General features: G+C 37.8%; 1 protein-coding gene across 9 annotated transcripts in view; it reads right to left on the reverse strand.

Annotated features, from left to right (window-relative positions):
* Hecw (Hecw ubiquitin protein ligase) overlaps window positions 1-19,138 on the reverse strand; it is a 141,063-nt gene that overhangs the window by 10,008 nt on the left and 111,917 nt on the right. For all 9 annotated transcript variants that reach the window (XM_034984804.2, XM_069509695.1, XM_069509694.1 and 6 more), the window contains 2 exons: window positions 3,077-3,274; window positions 2,431-2,697 (listed from right to left, as the gene is read on the reverse strand). In XM_034984804.2, coding sequence (XP_034840695.1) covers window positions 2,431-2,697; window positions 3,077-3,274 — 465 coding nt within the window. The remainder of the gene's footprint in view (window positions 1-2,430; window positions 2,698-3,076; window positions 3,275-19,138) is intronic.

Here is a 19,138-nt window from a genome sequence, read left to right on the forward strand (position 1 = left end):
GGGCAGGGTATACAGTTCGTACAACCGATAGACGTTGGGGTCCCAAGGTGCTGGAATGGCGACTTCGCACCGGAAGACGCAGTGTTGGAAGACGCAGTGTTGGAAGACGCAGTGTTGGAGTGTAGGTGGACGGACGAAATCAGACGAGTGGCAGGGAGCCGCTGGATTCAGGCGGCGCAAGACCGTGGTGTGTGGAAGTTCCTACAAGAGACCTATGTTCAGCAGTAGACGTCTATCGGTTGATGATGATGATGAAACAAACACTCGCAGCATGTTAATTTCTGCAAGTTTCGTATTTATAGGTACCTACTAAGAATTTGTAGTCATTGACATTGCTAAAGTCAAAATCGGTGTTATAGACGGTTTATCTGGTGGGAGGCTTCGGCTGTGGTTAGGTACCACCATATCGGCAAAACCGTGCCGTAAAGCGATTTAGCGTTCCGGTACGAAGCCGTGTAGAAACCTCCCACCAAGGCCGAAGCCTCCCACCAGACCAGAAATTTAGAAACCATAAAATTCCAAATCCCTGCCAGGAATCGAACCCGGGACCTCCCGCTAAATAAGACCGCTTACCACTGCGCCAGGGAGGTCGTCAAAAATGTTATTTGGTACTTCGTATCCATACTAATATTATAAATGCGAAAGTGTCTGTCTGTCTGTCTGCTAGCTTTTCACGGCCCAACCGTTCAACCGATTTTGATAAAATTTGGTACAGAGTTAGCTTATATCCCGGGGAAGGACATAGGCTTCTTTTCATCCCGGAAAATTGATGAGTTCCCACGGGATTTTTAAAAACCTAATTCCACGCGGACGAAGTCGTGGGCATCAGCTAGTAGTAATATAAATATTTATACTTTATAGTGTGGCAGTAAAAAATCGTACAACAATAGCGTAATCTGCATTATCTTAAGTTCGTGACAAGGATCGCGTGATAAAAGGATATTATAACTTTGCAGGGCTTCGGGATGACAAATACGCCTTGACTGATTAACATACATTTTATTATCTTTTGCAACTTTTAATCTACTAGGCTTTAATCAGGCTGAAATAGAATATGACTCATTACGATTAACACACGATACGATTACGATGATACAGCTATTAGATTAAGATCCTGTATTGTGTTTTTTCAATGTTTACTTTGTGTTGTGTGCAATAAAGTGTAAAATAAATAAATAATAAATAAATACGATAACCATCATCATCATCATCATCTAAATACATATATGTATAAAAGGAAAAACTGACTGACTGACTGATCTATCAAGGCACAGCTGAAACTACTGGACGGATTGGGCTGATATTTGGCATGCAGATAGTTTCTATGACAGGCATCCGCTAAGAAGGGGTTTATGAAAATTCAACCCCTAAAGGATTAAAATAGGGGGTTGAAATTTATGTAGTCCACGCGGACGAAGTCGTGAGCATAAGCTAGTCAACCGATAAACGCCCACAGCTGGACACAGGTATTTTGTAGGGACTTCTACACGCCACGGTCTCGCGCCGCCGCTATCCAGCGGCTTGGGAGTTGCCGGAACCGAAATAGCTCTCTATATCTATGTGCTTTTCTTAAATATAGGTTTAGCTAAGGATAAAAACACTTTTCTATAGGAATATATCAAGTTCATATGATTTACCTACTCATTTACGTACGTAGCAATAGAAAATCTAGTTAAGGACAAGAAATCTATTAACAGTTTGTCCGTGTTGCAATTGTTTGCAGTACCAACTATCAACTATACTTATTGTTCGAGAGATAATCGCGATTGTTAAGATTACATCGATTATTCGCCATTATCGATAATAGTAGTAATTAAGTCGCCACATAACAATTCAGGCCGGATTGTAAATGTTGTTTTAAGACGCGATTTATTAAACTTTTTAGTGACAGATTTATTTATAAGGATTTATCAGATTTTATTGGTAAACAAATCTTAGGTGTCATTTGATCAATGCCTAATTAAAATACAAAACTTTAGATTTTTTTGCATTTTATGCGCCACCAACATTCTTTCTTGCAAAGTTTCGACTTAAATTTAGGAAAAACCTAATGTTATTATCCGTTTTACTAAGGTGACTCGTACGTCTAATCCCATACCATGCCATAAAATTTAAAATCCCATAGGAAGAGTTCAATAGATCCTTATGTAAATTATAAAGAACTAGTTGAAACCTACGAGTTCGTCAGCGAGGGTTCAGACTTTCAAATGTCCCGTGGAAAATCTTTGATTTTCCGGGATAAAAAGGTAGCCTACGTTGCTCTCCAGGTCTTCAACTACATCCATGTAAAAAATCAGGTCAATCCGTTGCTGTATTGCGGCGTAATTGAAGGACAAACCAACAAACAACACACACTTTCACATTTACAACATGGATAGTGACAACTACTTGGGCGGTCTTGGGATGGTTTCAAAATTCAAAATCACTTACCACTCATGATGGTTGTCGACGAACGCAGACATCGGCGACACATGCACCGTATACGTGTCGTTTGCGGAATATTCGAATAGTCCGTAGTAGGGGTTGAACAGCTCCCGCGACAGAAGGAAGAAGAATTCCCTGCTGGGCCCGCCATAGTCCAAGCCCTCCTCGCCGTCCCACAGCACGCAGAGCTTGCCTTTCTGAAGCTCCTTTTTACTGCACGACATTATTCGCCTGAAGGCATCTTCTAGCAAGTGTTCTCGACGTATGTGTAATCTGTAATTTTTTTAATGAAAGGTTTAGGATAAATCGGCACGGTGAAATTTTAGCGTAGGTATAATTTATTCGCAGAATTCTTGAGAACTCGGGGCTTCATAAAATTTTCAAAAGCCACAGAATTCTGTAGAAAAATTGGGTGGTGAAATTCTCGTACTTGGCCGGTTTTTTAATCAGCGCAACTTTTGTAAAGACTAATAAATTCGGAAAGGTGGTTGTACCAAAAACAATACATTGGTATCTGTTGTCTGTTTGTTGCTTGTAGCAGATGGTACATGACGGATGGAATGATGTTTATCTAAAAGCTTCATGAATTGCTACGCGGCTTTCCTGTGATCCTGTTAATAACACGGAGCAAAAATTTTACGGCATTACTTACTTTAGTTTTCCCGGCCCTTGTCCATAACCCTTGCTCTCGAGTTTCCGATAGAACGCCCTCAATTTGGCTTCAAAATCTCTTCTCTGTGGTGCTGGAGCCCTGGTACTCCTGGTCGCAGCCGGTGACGCCACGGGCGAGGGTTCTGCCGTCGCGCATCCTGAGGCTGGCACATAGCTCATGATCTCCTGCTCGAACAGGCTGAAAAGAGGGAGACAGCATTGTAGATAGTCTTGAAAATGTTTTTTAAAGAAAACTAGTAGGGAACGTTGGTATTTTCAATAGATCGGTGGAGTTTGATCGATCTTTCAGATTTCAGTTCGCTTCTTGACCGTTGAGCTATTGAGACAACGAAGGCTGTAAAATAGTTTTCTAAGCTTGTTTTTGAACCGTCAAAACTCTGAGCAAGATCAAGGCTGAGTTAAATAAGAAAAGCATAAATCTTTGGGTGTAAGTAATTAGAAGAGATTTTTGTTTCTATTATATTCGCGGGGGTCTGTAAGTTTATTTTGGAGCTTGTATTATTCATAGATACGAGTGATAGTAAATTATAAATTCACTTTCGCCACACATCCGACATTCGTAAATTCTGTAAATGTGCAGACGCGTTATTGTTTCGCTTTTATTTCATTCTTATGCACCTCTCACATAACCTTAACCGAAATGCTCGTCCAGGTGTGAGCGTGCAATGCCAGATTGTAATCTGCTCTTTAACACCTTACAATAAAGACTATGTTATAGAAGACAGGATGTTCTCTTCGGATGTACTGCCAGACGTACTGTGGTTACCAGAGCGAAGATTATTAAAATAATAATTTGTCGTACACGCTTGGCCGTTTCGAGTGAATGTACATATGTATCTCAATTAATTTCATTGTTAAGTGTTAGATAGTGTACCTACTGGTAGTAAAACCTTTCCGTAGTTTGAAAGCTACGATCGCAATCACCTCGGATTGGCTGACACTCTCTCACTATTGACTGAAATACATTGTTGCAGCAAAAACACCATAAATTCAGCCAATCACAACAATTGAGATTGTAGCAATGAAGCAGATTTTCCGTAACGAGCAGATTTGCAAATTGTCATTAGAAGATATTGACACCAAATACTGACTGGGTATAAACGAGTATGTATAGGTATACTAACTGATGCTAAGCTTCGCTTGAGTGGAATTTATAAAATCAGTGTGGGGTGGAATTTCCCAAAATCCTGAAACACATACTTTTCCTATTTTGTGATTTTTTGCATGGGTAGATATAGTTAAAGACTTTGAGGGTGACATAACTTTTTATGCCGGAAAATGAAACAGTTCCCACGGGATTTTAAAAACGAAATAGAAAATGGCTTGGTCCACGTGGATGTGGACCAAGTCGCGGGCATTAGCTAGTTATGTATATACAGTTTATCAGATGACACATCGCCGACTGTGACCTGCACGAACTATTCAATTATATTAATACTAGCAGTCAAACCAATTTTGGCGCAACAATAGGCAATATAAACTACTTAAACAATCAACTGAATACGGAAGCCATGAGCACTATACCTACTGCCGTGCGTCAAATCGTACCTATTGGTAGATTGAACAATTTCGTTAGGAACGTTATTTTATCTATTTTCAGTTATTTATACACTCTTAAGTTTCTTTTAAGGCCCAAGACACGGGTCTGCCCGCGAAATTAAAATTTAATTTGGTTTTTCACAATTTGTAAACTAATGCGACAAAGTAGACTTATGGCATTCAAATTTCGCCCCTAGCAATATCATCTTCACAGGTTATCAAAATATTGAGTTTGACGTGAGCTACTCACAAATAAGTCATTATTTTGACTAATTTCTTAAACTGGACACTTTCAAGTAAAGATTTTTGTATAAGCCTGTGAAGATGATACTGCTAACGGCTCGATTTGAATGCCATATAAGCCTATATTTGTCGTATTAGTTCACAAATTGCGAAAAACTAAACTAAATTAAATTTGAATTTCGCGGGCAGACCGTGTAGTTTATCTATAAATAGGGAAAAGTATTCAATAACTGGTAGATCGGGAATAAATCTGATAGAAACGTTATATCAATTTTGAGTTATTTATACCTACTCTCTAGTCTCTTTTACTTAGGAATACAGTTTGTCTATGAATAGGGAAAGGCATTCCTTTTTTGTGACTTGACTAATGCCTTCCTTTTCCGCTCATTCTATATAATATTACCCAATGAAACACAAAACTCTAATTTAGGATGCCCGTTGTGTGTGTTTGGAGTTAGAAATGCACAGTCAATGAAATTTTGATTATTTAATTCTTTGAACTACTTATAAGTAGGTACCTACTATGAATTTGTCGTATTAGGGATATATCGCTCTTTATTGGAAATAATAATCGCCAGATACTCGTATTTATAAAATGCGAAATTCCGTACAGCTTTTCAGTAAAATTACAAAATTGCGGTTATTTTCATATGTGCGGATTTTTTTTTGATAATATGGAAATCATCATGACTGGTAAGAAATTTCACGCCACTTATTTTATTTTCTTACAAGCTTTATTTTTCCATGTATCAGTATTCTGTATATTAATTGTTATTACATATTCCAAGAACATCGGCTTTTAAATCTTCCTTTATGGGCCCGCGCGATTGAAGCCGCGGGCAAAGCTAGTCCTAATGGCCCACAAGGTACAATGAACCGTTTAAAATTGTGCCCAAAAAAGAGAGAAAGATCGCCATTAGACAGAGACAAAGCGAGGGCTCTAGCACGCTCTAGGCTAGCGACTTGGAGCCATAATCGATTTGAGGAGATTTAATGTCGCTCCGCCCTGTCGGTGATCAACATGGCGTAATTAGAATAATGTGGACTCGGAAATAGGACTGGTCCCAAAATTTACCGTCTACAAACAGGCTAACTTCCAATTCCAACTTGGGTCGGCATCCAACGTTGAACTGTGAGTGCGTCAGACCAGACGAGGACATATTTCGCTTACGCTATCTTCAGATCAAATTGTATCGAATGATATTTGCAGATGTATACAATCTCTCTCGAGCAAATGGTTCTTTCATACAATTTGATCTTGATGCATACTTAGCGTGGATAGTCGTTCCGACTATACAAAGATTGATTGGCCGTCGATTGATTACAAGTACTGTAGTTTGATTGAACTATGGGCATTAGACTGAGGTTTGACTAACGAAAATATTATTATTTTACTGTTTGAAACTGTCGATATCGGACTTTATTGAACACGTTGGAAGATCTGTAGGTGGCTTTATAGAAAAACATCTTGCCACGTGCGTCTTATCACAGAGATCTGAAATATTTAAAAATACCTCTCAAAGTGTATTCAATTATTCAGAATTTGAATGACAATGGTAATCATGGGATATTCCGGTTGCCCCGAGATAAAATACAAGCTATTGTAAGGTAATCACTTATTTATAAACATTTGATTAATTTGTGTACATTTCTGTCACATTAGTAAGTTCCTACCACAATCTAAGCAGGAGAGAAGGATAGCCACACTTATTCATCCCGATAGAGCTGGAGAAGCTGTAGAGCTGTAAAGCTGTAGAATTTACTATATTTAGAAATAAAAAGTTTGATTTAAGTATTTACCTAATTCTAAATTCTGTTGTACACAAACTTTAAACTAAACTAAATTGATAGGTCTAAATCTAGTGCTATCATTTGCTGCTGAAAGCGTTATGAAAAGGTAAGCAATATATACACTTAGACATGACAAAATATGACACTTAGAATTTAGTTCAGAGATTGTGCACAGCAGAATTAGCCACAATGTGATAAGGAATGCGTCTAAACGCAATGTAACACGAGCTTCTAACTGCAGTAATTGGTCCTTTTTATGGCAACATGAGTTTATCTGATATTTTGCATCTCGCTCCAGATTCAGTTGCGAGTTGCGGCTCACTTACGAACATAACTGGCTGGCTGCCAGCAGATGTGTTTACATTCTGCGCAAGCACAAGCGGTAAATACTCATATTTCTCTTGGTGACCCCATTATAGTTTACAGCTTTACACCAAATAGCAGAAGTGAAAATATAGAGAACTAGCGACCCGCCTCGGCTTCGCACGAGTAGCTTATTACAATTTTCGTAGGAATCTCTAATTTTTTTGAAAATAAAATGTAGCCTATGTCACTCAGGAATAATGTAGCTTTCTACTGGTGAAATAATTTTCAAAATCGATCCAGTAGTTCCAGACATTACTTCATACAAACTAACTTACAAACTTTACCTTTTTATTATCTTAGTTTAGATGTATTGGTTGCGAAATAAGAGTAGGTAGGTATAAAATATGACAAAAGGCCACAAAATATGTAACTAGCGGAAAATAGCGGACAATAACAGAGGGACAAGAAAAGAGAAGAAAGGAAAGCAAACTCACGGAAAAAAAATACAAACACGCCAAAAGTAACAAAATATCTAAGAAAATAGCCAAAGAAAAGATACTGGGGCCGATTCTCTTGTACACAATCTCTAAACTAAACTAAATTAACAGGTCTAAATCTAGTGCTATCCTTTTCCGCAAGCTACATTATGAAAGGGATAGCAATAGATTTAGACGTGACATTTTAGTTTATTTTAAAGATTGTGTTCAAGAGAATCGGCCCCAATACCTTATTAATATACTAGCTTATGCTCACGACTTCGTTCGCGTGGACTACGCAAATTTCAACGCCTGTTTTACAAAAATCCTTTCTTAGCCAACGTCTACGTCATAATAGCTATTTGTATGCCAAATTTCAGCACGATCCGTTCAGTAGTTTAAGCTGTGCGTTGATAGATCAGTCAGTCACTTTTTTCCTATTATATATTTTAGATACTTACCTATAAATAATAATAACTAATAAACAATAGGAGAGTAATTTTGCTGGACTAGTCAAGTGGTCAAAAAATAATAAATATTCAAGAACAATAATAGAAAATGGAATTATTAGGAAAGGGTTTGATAAACTAATTCGTAAACCAAAAATAAACAAGCAAGACAACATAATCAATCATGTCTATTGTCTGTAGGTAATAGTTGAACATCGTGGGTAAGCAATATTATATAATATCTAGATAAAGGTTTTGATTTCTAGAAGCACATTAGTGTTACGTTATATAGTAACGACCGACCGCAGCCAAAAAAAACCGAATTCTGCGCATTCAATTCAAGCAATTCGCAGAACTATTACAGTTCCCCTTATAGCGCCACTTCATGATAACTTATAACCGAGTTATAAACCAAAGCACGTGATAATTGCTAACCAATGTGTTCACACACCTTTGAGAATATTATGGGGGACTCTCAGGCATGCTGGGCTCCTCACGATGTTTTCCTTCACTGTTAAAGCAAGTGATATTCAATTGCTTAAAATGCATATAACTCCGAAAAATTAGAGGGTGCAAGCCCGGGATCGAGCCCTCTCTAAAGGAAGTCCGATCCGACATCCTTACCACTAGGAGATCACCGTTTTAACGTCTTAACATATTTCATCTAAAACATAGAAGAAGAAATACAAAAAGAAAGTTTCGTTTGCACGTGCGTGTGTGTGCGTCGAAGGCAAGGCCGCTTCCCGACACCGATGGATGGGAATGACCTAAAATTACCCTCGCTCCAGCAGATATTACTCGTCAGTCGTTAGACGATGAGATAGCGGCCCTAACACACATAACACACATGCGACTCATGTAAAACACAAACCTCGACAAAAAGTCGCTTCCCCGTTTTGTACGGCAAAACTTGAAAAGAAATATACGTAAAGGATAAAACAACCAAGTTATTTAGTGAGTTCGCAATCTCTAAACTTAATTAAAATGACAGGTCCTAATGTCCACCATTTTATATGGCAAAACTTGAAAAGCCAAAAACGACGTAAAGATCCAAAACCGACCGAACTTTTTAGTATTTTCTCTAATAAAATGTTGGGGCCGATTCTCTTGTACACAATCTCTAAACTAAACTAAATTAACATGTCTAAATCTAGTGCTATCCTTTTCCGCAAGCAACATTATGAAAGGGATAGCAATAGATTTAGACGTGCCATTTTAGTTTAGAGATTGTGTACAACGGAATTAGCCACTTATATTGATAATTTCTAGAAACTACCGCATTCAAAAAATCCTATAAACTATTTTTTCCTGCACAAAATCATTTCAACGCCAAGCGAACGCAAGGAACGTTACAAAACAAAAAATGTAAAACATTTCGTATTCACAATAATACCTTCACCGCAGTCATTACATAAGCATCCGGCACATCCCAAACATATATCATTGTGATGCCACCAATCTCCAAAAGTTAATGACTATAGGAGGCATTCCCCTGTGGCTCCAGCCATCGAGCAATATCTAACACGCCTAGGAGAGGTGACATAGCCACATAGCGCTTTCGTTCAAAAAGCTTAAGTTACTCCCATAGCACAGTGTAAAGAAAGACACAGTAATCCGACGGCTTTGATCTCGTGGTACCTAAATGACGACCAACGCGACCCATTAACATAATATTATGATCCTAATTCCTAACTACGTAAGCCAGTTCGGGTACCTCCTTCGTTCCGCAGTTACAGCGTAGTTTTCACAATTCGACACGTAGTTATATTATTTTCTCTGTTGAGCTTGCTCGTTAGACTAAAATCCCGAAAGTATTAGTCTTAAATTCCGTCGTTTGGACTTTTATCGTTTGGATTTTTTCTTCCTATCAGAAGTTTATGCTTAGTGGAAAATGACAATTATCGAATGTTTGGTAAAACTGCGTATTTTTTGTCCAAAGAGCAAAAAGTCCATCGGAAGAATTATCATTATGATAGGCAATTATTATCGTTCTACATCGTTCCGTGCTACAAATATTAAACTAGCTAGGTAGCTACTTTGAACTTGCCAAATATAACAACGACGGCATAAAAATAAAATAATATTTTTTGGACCAAGTGATCTGGTACTTTAGCAGAGGGCAAGATTTTGTATATCATCTCCCCTCCGTCAGAAGGAGCAACGTTGCTTTAAGCTCGGAGCACGCGTGCCGCGTCCGGGCCTAAGGCTATCTAAACCCTTTGAATTGCTGAAAAACCTCACTTATGCGTATTGTCTCAAAGTTTAAAATAGTTTACAATCGCCATTTTTTATAGACAACAGGTGTACGCGCAGGCCACGGGCCGGTATCGGCGATAGTTTTGAGAAGTTGAGAGATTTATTTTAAAGTTAGAGCGGCAATGAGGTAGGTACATTTTTATATCAAAATTTTCATACTCACTTGCCTATATTAGTCTATTATTAGTCCCTGATAATGACATTAGATTGAAAATTATACCTTGTGCTTGACAGTAGAGCCCATAGTCGCGTACTAAACTGTTGTGAAGCAGTCATGACCTAGTCGTTTTAAGCTGGGACTGAATGAAGTATCTGCTATAATCTTCCTTTTATTGTCGTACACGTAACCGTTCAGCGATCAACGGCTCAAGTTGTCCATCTATTGCTTCTCTAATATCTTGATAACTAGACTAAGTTCTCTAAGACCTAGGCTACGCTGTAGTTCATGATTACTTTTGACTTGGGCTAGGCCTATCATCATCCATCTGTCTACCATTTCTATCAAAATATAACGTTTAAATATCTTTGCTTACCTAAGGGATAACATTCGTACAGGGTACGCTCACAGGGCCTGATGTCTTGATTCTTTAGTGAGTTCAGTTTTGAGTAGATTGAACATGACACGGAGGTTTAAAGCCATTGTAGTAGTAATTTAATTAAACGCACGATGTTTAGATAGTAATCAATGAAACCGAGATGCTACTTGATATAGAGATACGAATGAGTGAGACGATAAAACAAAAATAAAACGATACGAGAACACTATAAAAAGTTGAACGGGAATAAGAAATATAAGGTAGCCATTTTGGATAAACTTTTAAACTAAACCAACTTTTAAACAAATCCATTGTTTTTAGTCCAATAGTTGAAATAAAGAAGTTAAAAGGAATGTAAAAGAAATCAAAAATCTGCATATATGGAATAGTAAGGCAATGTATGTGTGAGAAGCGCACACATTTAACATGCATTAACATAAAGGTTTTGTGTTGTGAATATAGACAATACCAGACAATAGGACATGTGCAAAAAAAATAAAAAAAATTGTACAATTAAATATCTTCACATTAAATTACAACTCGCAATTGTTAGCTATCAAATAGCCCGGAAGGATGATGTTCAGTATATCTAGATGTAACAAAAGGCGATACTAAGCACCTGCGTCAAGCGAAACGGATGTAAGAACCCGTTTGCCCGCCAAATCCGGTGCATATTTTGTTCGTTTTGAAGAATTTATTGTTTTAAGTGATAATGAAAGTAGAATTAATTATTTTATGTATGAAACAGTTCGTTTAATTTAGCAAAGTCAATAAAAATCAACATTGGCGACATTTCTTTTTAAAATTGCTATAAAAGGACGGAACATGAATTTTACATTTAAAGACTAAATAGTACACCCTACTTTAAATATAGGCTCGCGACTAGCAGCTAAAGTCAAGAGCGTTGATAGCACTTAATTAAATTTTAAAACTGTCAAACTGTGTCTGTCCTTTTCATATTACATTAGTAAGAAGAGGATACGAATACTATAAAATTTAGCTGTGCTCAGAATCAGTACCAATGTCTGTAACATCATTAGGATTATAACACAAATCTTTAGATAAGCTGTTTATGGAAATATAATTTAATTTACTTCATAGAACGCTACTTATAGAAGATATTGAAATTATTATATTATCGTCATGATATTTTTTTTCTGAAGGTTAGCAATAATTTAGATGTAATCCTATATTTTGGATATTAAGAACATAATTAGGGTCGGTCTAAAATGACTAGTAGGTAAGACAGGTAATAACCGTTTAGCCCGAGGTCCCAAACGCCCAGTGAGGTTTCATCAACCGCTACAGTGTTATTTACTACTACCGTGCCTGTAGGCTTTTCATCATTACTATGTTACAAATTCCTATCTTCTTCTTTTTCGTCCTAGCATGTCTTCGTTTCATATTCATCATTGCTGAAGGTTGTAAGTTGTAACCCTTTACCATCAACCACATAATAGTTTTCTTGAAATAATAATGCGGCGGGTTCTCAGATCCTTCCGCACAAATCCAATACTACTTATACAACCGTATTTAGCCAAGCTTCGTCATTCTGAACACACTTTATGAGACACTAGAGCTTATCTATTTTGAATACTAAATACTTTGTGAAATATCAGACATTATCGTTTATTTATATAAAGAACAAAATTCATTGGCGGTAGCAGTAAATTGCAATAAAGGAGAAAAGTTATAAAAATATTTAAATAAGGAAGATTGAAATTCCCAGTTTTATGTGAAAGAACCAGGAAAGGACACACAGTGTCGTTGCATTATAAGGGCAGATGATACCACTATGAACAACTACTTTCAGAACTTCATATTGTAGGGAATAGTTTTGTAGAATGCAGAATACATTTTACAACTTACTAAAAATATCAAACACAAAAAAAACTCTCGCTTTGATCATAGGCACAGGAAACGATAACTTTAATAATAACTAATATAAAATTGGGAGCGTTGACAAAGCACCGACCTTACAGAGCCTTAGCATATTACGTGCTCAATATTGTGCTAAATTACTTCCTCCGCGGACCATTGCTAACGAGAAAACAAAAGGCGTATTGTTGTGGAAACAAATTCAAACGCGAGCCTTGAAGCCACCTGTCTAATTACACTGAAACTATTCAATGGCAGTTTTGTATAATTTTGTTATTCTTATACATTACCATCGCAAAGTACCATTGGAGTTCTCATTGTAATATACAACACATACTCATTAGAAACGACAATTTTTTTGGTGAGACCGTGACAGTGTCTAAGTCTTAGATAAATGAACCAATTGTTTGTCAAAGAGCAGAATATCTCGTTTGTTTTTAAATATATTCTGATGATTCTCTACATCTCTACATTTCCAATTGTAGGATCAATAAGACCCATATTCGAACAGGGTCAGTAGGTAGGTACTCTTCTTCTCTATAATACAGAGATATCACCATCATCATCATTAGTAACGATCTCTGTTAATTACATGCTCGTAACTTCGTAAGCCTTTTCAACTTCATTCCGGACCAGTGGTAAATTATTTTGTCGATTCAAAAGCACTTGTAAAACATTAACTGTGAGCTAAGTATCTTTATTCAGCTGCTGTCCTTAATTAAGAAAGCTGGCTGATTGCACCGACCTGTGAGCTTTAGACTTCATAGTACCCACAGAGAATTCAACTTCAAGAGTACGCATATACAAGGTTTTGCATGAAAACAAAATCGTAAAATATTGGCGGGGGACAAGGGAGAATGCTTTGTTGTGATTGGTGGACTCAAAAGTCTTTTAATCCAGACAATGTGCGGAATGAGGGTACCGAACGGGCGTAGGCCAACTTTTATGCTAAGCAACTGCCTAAGATTGGCGATCGGGAGTGTCCGGCTATTAGGCGTCTATAGGTGGTGGTCAGTGATAGTACCTGACCCATAGAGCGCGTACGGTCAAGCACAGACCCGCTCTGACCCGTCAACGTTATCTAGAAACGGTTCATAAAAGTAACGCATACAATACTGACCTTTGAACGACAACGATCAGCGTGAGAAGAAAACCAGCCTAACAGAGGTTCTGTTTTTGATGTTATCAAAAATACAAAGGATACCTAAAGCTAACCGTTTTAACATTGTTCAAGGCCAGTGTAAAATTAACGCCAAAATAAACGACATCGTATCGTAATTCGTGGGTATAGACTATTGTAATTAGCTGAGGAACTTGTTCAATTTTCATTTAAATATAGATATCCGCTGAAGCGTGTTTTAGTTACATGAGCTAATTACAGTAAGCGATAAGAGACAAAGTTGTAATAGTTTCATCTATTTTTGGAATTAGCAGATTAGTGTCATTAAAAGTAGTCGATGTTTACATTTAATTTTTATTTTCGTTTCTTTTGCTTTGCTAATTGCTACTTTCAAAAGCTAACTATACCTATTGTAGTAGAGTCACTAGACAATAAAGCCTGTAAAGAAGGCATCCATTTATTTTCGTTCATTTCAAATGACGTCGCGACAGGTCGAGATGGCAATCCGGGTATAAGGCGGGGAGACGTCCCGCACACCCGCGCTATTCTGCACTGGGTCAGCGCGAGGGCAGTGCAGGTGTGCGGGGCGTTCCCACTCCGATTGCTTTCTCGACCTGTCGCGTACTATAGGTGACTTTGATCTAAGTAGGATTAATGGCTTAGGCCTTAGACTAACATATATGTGTAGGTACACATGTGTACCTATACATATCTATGTATAGATATTACACGGGTTTCTATTTCGTTTTGCGTCTATTAAGTAGGACTAAGTTCACTACTACTCGGCATACGCCTTATTCGGTCTAATTCATAGAAAAAAATCAGACGTTTTTCGATAGTGGGACCTAATTTGTACAGTTGACAATATTTTTGATAATTTCATTGCAAATGGCCCGTAAAGTTTAACTAGTGACCAATGTTTCATGTATTAATGCAATTGCAGCTACTTATTTCACTAAAACTGAAGAAATTATCTGTTTAACATGAGTTTAGAGTAAGTTAGTTTTAGACGACGACGATCCATACTAATATTATAAATGCGAAAGTGTGTCTGTCTGTCTGCTAGCTTTTCACGGCCCAACAGTTCAACCGATTTTAATGAAATTTGGTACAGAGTTAGCTTACATCCCGTGGAAGGACATAGGCTACTTTTTATCACAAAAAAACGGGATTTTTAAAAACCTTAATCCACACGGACAAAGTCGCGGACATTATCTAGTTATACTATCATTTACGCTAGCGTAGACTTAGGTATGTATAATTAATGACTTCCGAAGTCAGAAACCGTTAAACTATTCAAAGGATGGACATAATGAACACACAAAAGCCCTAAAAGGCTTATTTAGGTCTGCTATAAATAAATACCTAATGGTGCCGGCCCCATGCTAACGGAGGGGTCAGGGTTGAGCGGGCCCGTGGCACACCATTGTTTACAACTTCCTGTCTGCACTCGTATGTAGATCATGCGGTAATGAATCATAATCTATAAAATGAGGGTAGAATTAATTGTTACAATTACTTGTTTCCAACTGTTACTTCAATTTATGCATGTGAAAGTAAGTCCGTTTTAACGTCTGAAAACGGCTATTATACCTAGAGACAAGGTTTTAGCTGTCCTATTTTCAGAAATAGCTAGTATTTTTAAAATGACTCATATCCAAAGTTTTGTTTTTTGGAGATTTTGCTAACAATAATTAGTGCTCCCAGACGAAGATGAAGAGAAGGGTTTAATGTTTCGGATTGACTATCCTCCTAAGGGCGCCTCCTGTGAGGCTCGGACCACGGCTTAGGATGACGTTGGGATGGGTGGATTGGCTGGACTACTGGTCAGTCCGTATACACCCCCGAGGCCGTGGCGTGAGTCCACGCCCGGATGACGTTAGAAATCGGGGACCTCATCTTCGCCGAAGATTGTTATTCTAAGACCTGTTATAAAACCGCGCTAGTCCGCACCACGTTAGCGTTCCCTCAACGATTGCCATTTCAACCTGTCGCGTACTATAAATTCACGTAGACAACGATGCGCGCAAAGCTTTTAAAAATAAAAATAAAAGCATACTTCTTTCAGTATAACAAACACCTGTGAAAACATCTGTTTATTTCTTTACAAGATTGAGCCAGCAACAATGCGGCCCAAAACTAAAACATTGAAAGTGGTTCCTCTTTTTTCGCTTTCAACACACGATGACGCCTTGCACTTAAAAAGTGTAACGAAACAAAAAAGTAGGCTATATGCGACTCATAAAATCTAAGTGGCAGAGCTAGCTACTCTACGATATTACGCTTACATTTTTATGAAACGACGCTTTGGAAATTTCAGCTCACTTTCAGACGAATAATTTTTTTACAGACTTCGAAATAGGATAAGGTTCTCAATTTGGGACGTATGTTACGTTCTTTAAATCGATGACAAGTTTGATATTGATTTATATCTTACCTGTAGGTAAGTGACTCGGATGACGGAAGTGCAGTGCGTAATCGCCGTTAGGGGTTGAATTTTCAAAAATCCTTTCTTAGTGGATGCCTACGTCATCATAGCTGTCTGCGTGCCAAATTTCAGCACGATCCGTCCATTAGTTTGAGCTGAGCGTTAATAGTCAGTCAAGTCACCTTTTCCTTTTATATATTTAGATGTAAGTAAGTATTCAGTTTGTCAGCTAGGTGTATCAGAGTTTTTAATCAAATATTGGTCCTTACTCCTTATTAATAGAGGTAGGTAGGTAGGTATCGATTCTGTAACACTATAGCGTAACATTTAAAACAAATAAACAAAAAGTACAACAATGTTATAACTTTTAACATAAACAGCTATACTATGATGGCCCATCGCGGTAATTAACGACACATTAGATAATAACTTTGACCTATACACCTATACACCATAGACTTACCATAGATAACACCGCTTGATATCCAACAGTAATCTTATTGAATGCAGTAACAATGGCTTCAGATAATCTAGGCACAGTTTTTTTTTTAATTCAGATACAAGTTAGCCCTTGACTGCAATCTCACCTGGTGGTAAGTGATGATGCAGTCTAAGATGATAGCGGGCTAACCTGGAAGGGGTATGGCAGTTTTTATTAAACCCATACCCCTTTGGTTTCTACACGGCATCGTACCGGAACGCTAAATCGCTTGGCGGCACGGCTTTGCCGGTAGGGTGGTAACTAGCCACGGCCGAAGCCTCCCACCAGACCAAACCAGAAATTTAGAAATTATAAAATTCCAAACCCCTGCCAGGAATCGAACCCGGGACCTCCCACTATTAAGACCACAGCGCTCACCACTGCGCCAGGGAGGTCGTCAGAACACCGACAGTACACACACAACACAGACAGTATAATAAAAACAATGTTTATCCACACGATCGTTGTCGTGCTAATGATTTGTATTATGCAGACGTACATATATACATACGTAATTTGTTGTCCGTCCATCGTTGCCGTAGGGACGGAATTAATTGTTCCAATTTTCTATTCATTTATACCAGCGTAGCTTTTGATCGCGATTTCGTTTGCGTAGATAACGCTGTAAATCTCGTAGGAATAAAATGGAGCCTAGGTCCAATCTTGCATAAAACTAAGCCTACATTAGCCCATCAAAATCGATTCAGCCTTTTCCAGAAATTTATCGGACAAAGTTTTTTTTTTAATAAAGAAAAGAAGAATTTTCAAGATATTTACTAAATCTAAATAAATAAAAAGAAAATTCATGTCTTACTGACTGACTCATCAACGCCCAATCACAGTGCTTACACCCAGAAAGCTGAAATATTGCACAGAGGTTCCCTTTGTAATATAGACCTAGGTTTTTGCCAAAATAGGGAATAAAGAAGATTTATATTTCCGCCGACTGACGCAGCTGGCTTGCCCGCTAGAACCTACTCCTATAGGATTAATAAAAGCCGTTAGATTTGTTTAGACCACGATCACTTGTAGATACCGGTTGAACACGAAGAAGAACATACGCACAGTTGCGTAAAACAGCATTTTAAGTAATATTTTGCGTTAATATTATAACTTCCTTCCTTTGCCTTTTACCATCAAGGCAGTAGTTTAACCACATAAGGTACTCCATTTTGTAACAATATTTCTTTGTTATATAATAAGCAGCATTCTATCACGTCATGGTAAACAATGTCAGAGCCAAGGCTTCACCGAATTATCGTCTGTATGCAATTACGAAATTACATTAGTTGCTCTAATTGCTAATTAGTAATGTAAGGACTAACAAGTGGTAATAGACTTCGGCCTCCGAAGGATTGGGGTGCTATCCCGGCCATGCACTTCTAATTTGATGCACTTCAATACGATTTGCTTTAACAGCGAAGGAAAAATATCGCGAGGAAACCTGCATACCTGAAAGTACTCCATAAAGTTCTCTCAAAGGTGTGTGAAGCCTGCCAACTTGACCAGCGTAGTGTAAGCTCTTCACGTTCTGACAGGAAACCCATCTCATAGTGAGCCGGTGAAGAGTCGAGATGATGATAAATATAAGGTCTATACTCCACGAAATTTCTGTAATAATTTTTTTGAGTTACCCCATAACGGCAACGGTTAGGACTCGTACATTATTGTTGAGGCCCATTTGAATTAATGAATAACAAACCGGTAATTTTTTATAGCTGGGCTCTCGCTATCAGTAAGTTACACCGAGCATTAAATGGTATGTTGTAAGATATCTAAAGCCAGTTGCATATCGGGCAGTTAAAGTGAGGTTATCGTTTTTTTTCCTTATTTATTTAGGGGCTTTTTTATCCATGTACCTACCATTAAAATCTAACTACATGAAATCAAAACAATAAATTTTTAGCCTAACAAAACAATACAAATCGAACAAAAAGTAAAAGTAAGAACAAAATAAAAGTTTTACAGTCTTCAAGAAATAAGGTGGATTCAAACAGACTTATGGCATCCTTAGAATTGAAAAAAGATAATATGTACCTAATTGAAATTGCACTTAATTACAAAATTCCTATAAAGGGATCTTCTGAAATATCAAGCTTTTGTATTCCCAAAGTCGAATTGCGGCACAAAATTCATATTATCCTTAACCTATCATTATTTCATTTAAAGGATCCTCCCAGTGCTTTTCAATTTTGAAATTCGGTCTGGGGATAATTAGTAGGGAAAAAAGATTTATGATGAGCAAAAACCGACTTGAATGACGCTTGGCTAAAATAGCTTTTGATAGCAGACAGCTTGGCTTTTACGTGATAAAGGTTAATTGACTTCTGAACCTTAAGTTTTGCTCGACTGGTGCTTGAATTCCATTGTTTACAAGAATTTACTATTTTTACAACCTTACTAAAATCAGAGCTTAACGCCCCTTTCACACGGCGTCCAGTTTTTTGCAGGATCCCGTTTTCTGCAGGATCCCGTTTGATGGCGAATGTGTTTGTATGCTAGCGTTCACACGAGCATCCCGCATGCGGGATGCTCGCTA

This window comes from Maniola hyperantus, chromosome 3 (genome assembly GCF_902806685.2).
Source record: "Maniola hyperantus chromosome 3, iAphHyp1.2, whole genome shotgun sequence".
NCBI classification, from domain to species: domain Eukaryota; kingdom Metazoa; phylum Arthropoda; class Insecta; order Lepidoptera; family Nymphalidae; genus Maniola; species Maniola hyperantus.